At 41.3% G+C, this 10,936-nt stretch overlaps 1 protein-coding gene across 1 annotated transcript in view; it reads right to left on the reverse strand.

Annotated features, from left to right (window-relative positions):
* Positions 1–10,936, reverse strand: part of LOC135702992 (synaptogenesis protein syg-2-like) — a 320,097-nt gene that overhangs the window by 85,145 nt on the left and 224,016 nt on the right. The window contains exon 3 of the mRNA XM_065224077.1: positions 10,621–10,750. Coding sequence (XP_065080149.1) covers positions 10,621–10,750 — 130 coding nt within the window. The remainder of the gene's footprint in view (positions 1–10,620; positions 10,751–10,936) is intronic.

Here is a 10,936-nt window from a genome sequence, read left to right on the forward strand (position 1 = left end):
CTGTACATCATATGCGGGTGTTTTAGCCGACGATGCTTAAGCGGATGCTATTGAGGTGTTCGATGAAGAAGTTATGGCAATCGATGAGACGACCCCAGACATGGAAGAAGAACAATAAGCAGCAAGAGGAAGTCAGTTTGAGACCGATTTTCGATTCTCATCAATATCAACCAAGATCAAAATCATCGAAAATCATAGGATTAGAAGATATGTGAAATTCTAGAGTTTGGGGCATTCCGAAATTCAAGTCAACATTCCGGATAAAATTAAAATGGTGGATTTCAACCCAAGAGTGCTCCCACAAATCCAATATGGCGGACCAAAATCCAATATGGCAGCCCCCGGACAAGGAATATGCATCTAAACCTATGCAATATGGGTATCTGCGGAATTGGCTTGCTAAGCGGAAGTGGAAAATTGACATCCGCTGCCATTTTGGAATCCAATATGGCGGATCAAAATCCAATATGGCGGCCCCGGACAAGGAATATGCATCTAAACCCATGCAATATGGGTATCTACGGAATAGGCTCGATGAGTGGAAGTAGAAAATTGACATCCGCCGCCATTTTGAAATGAAAGATGACAGAACAAAATCCAATATGGCGGCCCCTCTTATCTCTTCACTCCACCATGGTACCAGCGAGCCGCCGACTATTCATGCAGTATCTTGTATGGGATTTTTCCGATTTTTCACTGGAGTGAAAGGTTAAGGAAATGTCTAACATATTTCACGCACAGACTGACGTTCGCATTTTACGATAGGAGTAAACCGTTACAGAGTGACCGAAAAGAAGAATTCTCAAGATTTTTTTTTGTTAATTACTTTATTTGTACAGGCTCAATCGAATAAACTTTACAGAGCCAAGTTATCATTTTCTTTATACATTATAAATGTCTTAAATCTAAAATTAAAGGATTGGAACCGATTACTCGCGGTCTTGTCGAGGTTAGTGGATGACAATTGTTTGGATCGGGAGAGGGAAAAAGATATTTGGAATATGATTTATTATTAAAAAATTTCACTATTTCTTAAACATATACTTAATCCTATCGACGTTATATCAACTCTGTAATTATACAAGTATTACAGAAACAAATCTACAAAAAAAAATAAACACACACACACACACACACACACACACACACACACACACACACACACACACACACACACACACACACACACACACACACACACACACACACACACACACACACACACACACACACACACACACACACACACACACACACACACACACACACACACACACACACACACACACACACACACACACACACACACACACACACACACACACACACACACACACACACACACACACACACACACACACACACACACACACACACACACACACACACACACACACACACACACACACACACACACACACACACACACACACACACACACATACAAAACACAAACTAAACACAAACTAAACACAAGGTTAATCAAACTTACAATCTATGGTTAATATTCTTCAAGAAAACATATATGAGTTTCATAAACTCCAGATCGCGTCTAGCCAAAATATCCCGAACTGGAACATTAGGTTGTCTACCTCGAGCCCGAAGGGAATCATACAACTCGGATCTGACTCCACGGTGCTCAGCACATGACCAAATAATGTGATCTGCGTCCTGGTAACCTTGTCCACATTCACAGAGATTACTGTCCCCCAGCTCAACACGGAACAAGTGAGCGTTTAACGAGTAGTGATTGGACATGAGGCGAGACATCATACGAAGGAAGTCTCGACCCACATCCAACCCCTTGAACCAAGGACACTTCGACACCTTAGGAATGATTGAATATAACCATCGTCCCAAACTCCCTTCACTCCATTTATTTTGCCAGCTGGGGAGGGACTGTTGACGATAAATGAAGAAAAATTCGTCGTAGGCGATTTGTCGATCGTAAATATCGCCTTCCATAGCGCCCACCTTTGCAAGCGAGTCCGCCTTCTCATTGCCCGGAATCGAGCAATGAGATGGGACCCATGCAAAGGTGATGACAAAAGATCTTAAAGATAAAGCACTTAGAAACTTTCGTATTTTCATGAGAAAATACGAGGAGTGCTTTACCGGCCTCATGGAGCGAATAGCCTCGACAGAACTGAGACTATCCGTAAAAATAAAATAATGATCTGGTGCAAGTGAGGCGATCGTTTCTAGCGTATAATGTATTGCCGCCAGTTCCGCAACATATACGGAACAAGGAGCATGAACCATTCGAGATACGCTATGAAATTCGTTATAAATACCAAAACCAGCGGACGCCTCTATTAGTGATCCATCTGTGAAGAACGATCTTGCGGAATCAACTTGGCCAAACTTTGCAGCGAAAATTGACGGAGCAAACATGGAACGATGATGCTCTGGGATTCCGTGAATCTCTTGCGTCACCAGTGGGTTCATAATTTTACAACGGGTGAGGAGCCTGAGGGATAATTCCGAAAACCGATCAGAGAGTGGCAACATGCCCGCTAACACTTCGAGACTCATCGTATGAGTCGAGTGCATGCATCCTAACGCGATACGAAGAGAGCGATACTGGATCCGTTCCAGTTTGATAATGTGCGTTTTAGCCGCCGACTGGAAGCAAAAACTACCGTACTCTAAAACCGATAAAATCGTTGTCCGGTACAACGTCAGAAGATCTTGTGGATGGGCTCCCCACCACGTTCCGGTAATTGATCGAAGGAAATTGATCCTTAGTTGGCATTTTCGTCTCAGATACTCAATGTGGGATCTCCAGGTGCATTTGGAATCGAACCAGACCCCGAGATATTTAAAAGACATGGAATGAGTGATCGGTTTACCCAAAAGTTGAAGCTTCGGTTGTGCTGGGCTATGCTTCCTAGAAAAAACGATCAACTCAGTTTTCTTCGTGGAGAATTCGATACCTAGCTGGATAGCCCAAGTAGACAAATTGTCTAAGGTATCCTGTAAGGGTCCTTGCAGGTCGGCCTCTCTGGGTCCTGTCATAGACACTACTCCGTTATCTGCAAGTTGTCTCAACGTGCAGTTGTCCCTTAGACAATTGTCAATTTCTCTGACGTAGAAATTATACAGAAGGGGGCTTAAACATGAACCTTGGGGGAGACCCATGTAGCTAAATCGTGAAGCTGTAGAGTTTCCATGAGAAAAGCTCATATGTTTCTCTGACAGCAAATTGTACAAAAAGTTATTAATTAATGAAGAAAGGCCACAAGCGTGGAGTTTGTCTGAAAGGACTTCAACCGATACTGAATCAAAAGCCCCCTTAATATCCAAGAAGACAGAAGCCATTTTCTCTTTATTAGCAAAAGCCAACTGAATTCCAGTGGAAAGCAACGCGAGACAGTCGTTCGTTCCCTTGCCCCTACGGAAACCAAATTGAGTGTCTGAGAGTAGGTGGTTCAACTCAACCCATTTGTCCAGGCGAAAAAGGATCATCTGTGCCGGTACAGAACCAGTACATAATCTTCGCGCGAACTTGAGAATCCAACGATCCGAGTACTCCTCGTTCTCGTTGTTTGAAGACCGGTTACGCATCCTTCGCGCCTCATTCCAAAGCGTATTCATCGACGTTTCGCGCGATAATCCGTCCAGGAATTGCCGCCAGTATCCGCGTTTCTTGGCTTTGATGAGGCTCTTGAGTTCGCGTTCAAGAGCCGAGTACGCTTCGAAATGTACGGGTGTTCCACGTTTCCGGAAACGCTTAAACGCGTCGGACTTTTTACGATAAACCTCAGTGCATTGCTGGTCCCACCAAGGGGAAGGAGGTTTCCTATGGAAAGACGTTCCTGGAACCGGCCGAGTTTGAGCTTGAAGCGCGCTGTCCAAGATCAGATTAGAGAGTAAGTTATATTCCTCCAACGGTGGAAGCCCTTCTACCGACGTTAGGGCATCTTCTATCACATTCTTGAACTTTGTCCAATCGATATTACGGGTAAGATCGTACGCGACGTTAACGGGTTCCGACGGATTGAACCCACTGGCAACTGAAACTTTGATCGGAAAGTGATCACTACCGTGGGGATCTTGGATCACATTCCACGTGCAATCCAACGATAATGAGTTAGAGCAAAGTGTGAGGTCTAATCTACTTCCATTCGAAGATGGGCCAGCTAAACGTGTTACTTCTCTATTGTTAAGAATTGTCATATTAAAGCTGTCGCAGAGGTCATATATCAAAGAAGAACGGTTGTCACCATACAGTTCCCCCCAGCCTGTACCGTGGGAATTAAAATCCCCCATAATCAACCGTGGAGCAGGAAGTACCGAACAGATATCTGAAAGTTGTTTTCGATTAACAACGGCTCTAGGAGGAATATAAACAGAAGCAATACAAAGGCTCTTACCTTTAATAATAGCCTGACATGCGACAACTTCAATACCTGGAAATTGTGGAAGATTCACTTTATAGAAGGAATGGCACTTTTTGATCCCCAAAAGTACTCCTCCTCCACGCGAATCCTCACGATCCAGTCGAATAATGTTAAAATCATAAAAAGGAAGATCGATATCTGAAGAGAGCCAAGTTTCACAAACAGCAAATGCATCACAATCATTATTGTGAACTAAAAACTTAAAAGAATCTAATTTAGGAATGAGACTTCGACAATTCTACTGTAGAACAGTGATCAAGTGAGCATTATTCGCGGGATATATGGAACACGAGTAAGAAGAGTGAGAGTAGAGATAGGTTACAATATGCTCTTAATTTAACGATGGCGCGGTGTAAAGATGAGGGGTTGTCCATAAACCCGCATAAGACTACTATTATACCATTTACACATAAAAGGAAAATAAAAATACCAGATTTGCACTTGGAGCATACTACATTAGTCCTTTATCGTATCTGGTAGTAATTCTTGATAGCAAACTCAATTGGAACTTACATTTGAATAAAATAATAAATTAGGCTACAAATGCCCTATGGATAAGCAAAAGAACATTTGGTAATAAATGGGGACTGAAACCTAAAGTGATCGATTGGATCTATACGGCTATAATAAGACCCAGAATCACATATGCATCATTAGTTTGGTGGCCTAAAACAAAAGTTAAATATGTTAAAAAGAAACTCGAAAAGTTGCGAAGACTTGCTACAATTTCCATCACAGGAGCAATTCGTAGCACGCCCTCTAAAGCGCTAGATACAATGTTAAATCTTCTTCCCTTACATATATTTGTGCAGTTAGAAGCCAAAAGAAACGCACTAAGGTTAAAAAGAACAAAACAGTTTTTTGATGGGGACCTTAGGGGTCATCTCAGTATTTTGAAGGAATTTAAAATTAATTCTTTATTAACTCATGAAGACTGGATGAATAGACAGTATAACTTTGAAAGACTATTCAACGTCACTGAACCTAGTCGCACTGAATGGGAATCAGGGGGACCTAGTATTCAACCAGGATCAGTAATTTTCTACACTGATGGCTTAAAATTAAACAACAGAGTTGGCGCTGGGGTAACGGGTCCTGGTGTCAACATATCAATATCTATGGGTAAGTGGCCAACCGTATTTCAAGCAGAAATACAGGCAATTATTGAATGTGCTACGGTTTGTTTACGTCGTAATTACAAACATACAAATATATATATTTTCTCTGACAGTCAAGCTGCCCTAAAAGCATTGAGGTCAGTTACATGTTATTCTAAACTGGTTTGGGAATGCATTCAATTACTACAGCAGGTGGTTAAAAATAGTACAGTTAACTTATTTTGAGTACCTGAGCACTGTGGGGTTGAAGGTAATGAAAAGGTAGATTTATTAGCAAGATTGGGATCATCAAAACCATTCCTAGGTCCAGAACCATTTTGCGGGCCTCAGAATGTACCCTCAAAATGGAACTAAAAAACTGGGAAAAATCGATGATAGATAACATTTGGAAAAACACTAAAACAGCTCGACAGTCCAAAAGATGTATATCACCTAATAAAGGAGCAACTTTTAACTAGTTAGAACTCAGCACTCACCAACTACCTACTCGGAGATCAAACATACAGCACCCGGTCGACTCAGGCGACAAGAGCAAGCTCCGGAACACCCAGGGTCGACTAGCTACCGGGTAATCAGAGGGTTTCGCGATACAAAAACGAAGAACTTTCACTTTTCTTTAAATGTTTTTATTTGCCACTTTCTGTATTGTGTGCGTGTTGTTCTGTGTTCATAATTTCGTGTAATATGTGTCGTGTAGCCTAATCGCGTTGTTTACTGTACCGGTACATACCGCTGCTGCCGTTGATGGTGAATCGGGATGGCCGACACAGTGACTCCTGTCCTACTGTGCGGCCGGAACTCTCGCCAGATTGGCGAAGTGAGCGGATGAAAGGCCAGCGGGCGTTGCTGGAAAGTGGGATGGCAGGCGTCGTCCTTCGTTGGCACGATCGGCCGATCGTGGCAAGGCCACCTTGGTCAAGCCGAGAAGGGAAAACTCCTTTACGATTATGGCCTACGTTTGGCCAGATAATAATGTTTGGCCCTTGACAATTGGGCTCGGAACCTGTTTCCAAGTTTACGAGCCGGCCGTGTGCTGACGGATAACCTTTTTAAGGTCCAATATAAAAAAGAGGTCGTGAACGTTAAATTTCCCTTGCGCACACTAGCTGTTGCTAGGGGGGGTCCTGGTTCACGTTCAAAAACAGCAACCACTGCACTTGCTAATTAAAATGCGTCTTAGCACACGGACGCCTGATATTAAAAGAGGCCGATTTTGGGCAATGGCCGTTCTTTCTCCCAATTTTCTTTCATCCCGTCATCCCGTCATCCTTGTTTTGTATAGTTGTTTGTAGCTCTATGGTGGACATAACGTAACGGCATAACATTTTCACAGCGGTACAGAACCCTATCACTTCTGTGGTATACTGCTGTTCTTGCACAAGAAACGTGAAGGCTCTGAATATATAACATAAATGACAAAAACCTATGAATTTGTGACCAAACGGTTACAAACTCAAAGACTTCTTTGTCTCTCAAAAACAGATCTATGTACTTTTAACGGCCTAGTTACGGGCTACTGTTCAAGTAAATATTATTTAAAACAGCTAGGCAAATTGGAAGATGACAAGTGTCGATTCTGCAACCTAGAGAGTGAAAACTCGGAACATTTACTATGTAACTGTGCAGCACTTTTTCATAAAAGGAAAACATTTTTCGATAAGGGTTTAATGCAGCCCTAAGATGTATGGATGACTTCTCCCAGTAAGGCAATAAAGTTCATTCGTTCTATAATACCTTGCAGGGACAACGCCTATAGTCAGCTAGTGGAAATCACTCAAACAAATAGTGATACAACACCCTGATGTGGCATACATTAAACCGGGGACCGCCACAATAGATCAAATAACTGGTCGCAGTGGAAAAATGTACCCAACATAGGAAAAAAAAAATTCCGTTTGGTGCTAAGCTGCGCTAGATTAAGAAAGACTATGTATGGGTTGTGCTTAATATGCCGGATATGGGGTGGTTAACCCTATGTTCACTTTATTAGCTTTATTTTGCAGTCCGCATCTTTTTTTTTTTTTCTTTTTTTTCTTTATTTTTGTGATTTTTAGCCGTAGGCTAGTTCATCACATGGCTGCAGAGATGATCTTCAGCTCTTGATCCGTCTTAAAAATGTCCGTAGGAGACAATTTCAAAGAACACGCGATCCTGCCATGAAAGTTATCTGGCGGGATTTGCAAAAACAAATTAAAAAGCGATTCTCTGCCCTGAGGAACAAAACTTTTGAAAATAATGTTTCTAAATTAGACCCGAGTTCCAAACCCTTTTGGAAACTCACAAAAATTTTGAAAAAAAACTCAAATGCCAATTCCAGCGCTTAAAGAAGGTGGTAAAATTTTGATCACAAATTTGGAAAAAGCTCAGAAACTTGCTGAGCAATTCGAGAGTTCCCATAATTTCAGTTTGGGTCTTACTAGTCCTATTGAGAATCAGGTTGCTCGGGATTTTCTGAATATTTTCTCTCGGGAAAATATTTTTGATGATTCCTGGGGGACTGATTTGGACGAAGTAAGTTCTATAACTAAAAAATTTCAAAATATGAAAGCTCCAGGTGATGATGGAATTTTCTATATCCTCATCAAAAAACTCCCAGAGAGTACCTTGTCTTTCTTGGTAAAATTATTTAACAGATGTTTCCATTTGGCATACTTTCCTGATAAATGGAAAAATGCAAAAGTTGTTCCAATTTTGAAGCCGGATAAAAATCCAGCTGAAGCTTCTAGCTACCGTCCAATAAGTTTGCTTTCTTCAATAAGTAAACTTTTTGAAAAAATAATTTTGAATAGAATGATGCTTCACATCAATACGAACTCAATTTTTGCAGATGAGCAGTTTGGATTTCGCCATGGGCATTCAACTACTCATCAACTCTTGAGAGTTACCAATTTAATTCGTTCAAACAAATCTGAAGGCCACTCAACTGGAGTTGCTCTTTTAGACATAGAAAAAGCATTCGACAGTGTTTGGCATGAAGGTTTGATTGCTAAATTGAAAAAGTTTAATTTTCCACTTTACATTATGAAATTAGTTCAAAATTATTTAACTGACAGAACTCTGCAGGTAAATTATCAAAATTCCAAATCTTATCGACTACCTGTTAGAGCAGGAGTTCCTCAGGGTAGCATTCTTGGGCCTATATTGTATAACATTTTCACTTCGGACCTCCCTGATTTGCCTCAGGGTTGCCACAAATCTTTGTTCGCTGATGACACAGGCATTTCCGCTAAAGGAAGAAGTCTTCGTGTTATTTGCAGCAGACTTCAGAAAAGTTTAGATATTTTCTCTTCTTATTTACAAAAATGGAAGATTTCTCCCAACGCTTCCAAAACCCAACTTATAATATTTCCACATAAGCCCAGGGCTTCCTTTTTGAAACCTAGTAGTAGTCACATAGTCACTATGAACGGAGTTCCAATTTCCTGGTCAAACCAAGTGAAATATCTTGGATTAATACTTGACCAAAAATTAACTTTTAAAGATCACATTGAGGGCATTCAAGCCAAATGTAACAAATATATTAAATGTTTGTATCCTCTTATTAACAGGAAATCCAAACTTTGCCTGACGAATAAACTTCTAATATTTAAACAAGTTTTTAGACCGGCCATGCTTTACGCTGTACCAATATGGTCTAGTTGTTGCACTACCAGGAAAAAAGCACTTCAAAGGATTCAGAACAAAATTCTGAAGATGATTTTGAAGTTGCCTCCCTGGTACAGTACAACCGAAGTACATAGAATTTCGAATGTTGAGACTTTAGCACAAATGTCCAACAAAATAATTAATAATTTCCGGCAAAAATCGTTACAATCCTCAATTGCAACGATTAATTACAATCCTCAATTGCAACGATTAATTCCCTTTATACTTAGATAAGATTTAGTTTTAGTGTTTAGTTTTAAGATATCAATTGTCATACTGACATGCAGGTTTAAAAAACCTGTTTAAAATACTGAATTGCCAAGACAGGAACAATGTAAAAACATTTAGATATATATCATAACAATTAAGGCTGGTAAGTTACTGTAGTAACTGGAGCACCTAGGTTAAAAATGAAATGTAATTTATTTTGAATTTGGAACAAATAAAAAGTTAAAAAAAAAAAAAAAAAAAAACAAAGCTTTATTTTGCAGCTACAAGTGGAAAGTTGATTAGCATGTGTATAAAAGTGACATTAGCGTTCATTGGCTGTTGTTATTCAGTGCGATTGACAAATTGAATAACGGTTGTGAAAAAGTTGAGTAAACACTCTCCAGAACTATTTTGCTAGCTTCTGCTTGTAGCTGTATATGCAGCTTTGTTTCAGCTACTTAACAGCACAACGCTGCAAAAGTTGGCATATAAAGCTAAAAATGTTAGTTGGGGCATGCCACTGCCTCGTAGAATTCATTCGGTCCATTTTTGAAACATTCTCGCATGTAGATTTTCGGTATTTTCGACGTTATCACACAGACTAATCCACCGTCTTGTTCTATTAAAATTCACTGCCGTCAACCATCTGGCAAATATGTTTCAACTCCTACGAAATCTCCGGCATTTCTCCGGCAGCTATCTGGTGCAATATAATACCAGACCTTCTTCGTCAGTTCAGAGCAGACGACACGACGACGACGATGTGAAATGGTAGCATTCCTGTCATTTCCCCGCAGACGTCCGACGGAAAGCAGATGCTGCCCTGCCCCTGCTCCAGGATGACATCTGCATGGCAGAAAATAGTCGAAGAGCGCGATGACAGGGCTCCAGCCACCAAACAACGTGTTGCCTGATTACACCGTCCGTCGCTAGACTGGTCCGATTGATGCCGATTGTGGGTATCAAGAGAGTCCCCCGAACTCGTCTAATAGATAAAAATGGCAAGCAACAGCAGCCTGTCATCCAGGTGATGTCCGTGCCAACATGGTATACAACGGATGGCAGTAGCTGGTGTTGGGCAAGTCCGACGACAACCACGACAACAAAAGTGTTCGCTCGGTGTGTGTGGGTGGGTGGCGAAAAGTTCAATATGCAAGGAATTCCGGTTCGTTCACGGTAGCTTCCGGAATTCCTTCCGCATGTTTCCCGACCCGAATGCCGGGATGTGCATACATCAAACTCACCTGTACAGCGGGATGCCGGCGTTGTCTCGGAACCACAGTACCATGTTGATTTTATCGCGATTGCTCGCTAGAAGTGGACAGTATAATATTGCTTGGTGGTCTTCGATTGCTTCGACATCGGTTGTTTTAACTGGGGAAATGAAAATCAGAACAAAATACACACATGGTTAGATGGTTTGGCGTTGGTCGGATGGTCGTCCCCGGCAGGATGGGGGATAATGGGATTCCTCGATGAGGACAGGATATTGGGTGCTTGAAATCTCAATTTACTGGTACTGTTTCAGAGTAGAGAGCAATAGTAGCAGCAGTGGATACG

Source organism: Ochlerotatus camptorhynchus, unplaced genomic scaffold (assembly GCF_037179485.1).
Source record: "Ochlerotatus camptorhynchus isolate MF236.1 unplaced genomic scaffold, CSIRO-AGI_Acam_v1.1 ptg000204l, whole genome shotgun sequence".
Taxonomy (NCBI): Eukaryota; Metazoa; Arthropoda; class Insecta; order Diptera; family Culicidae; genus Ochlerotatus; species Ochlerotatus camptorhynchus.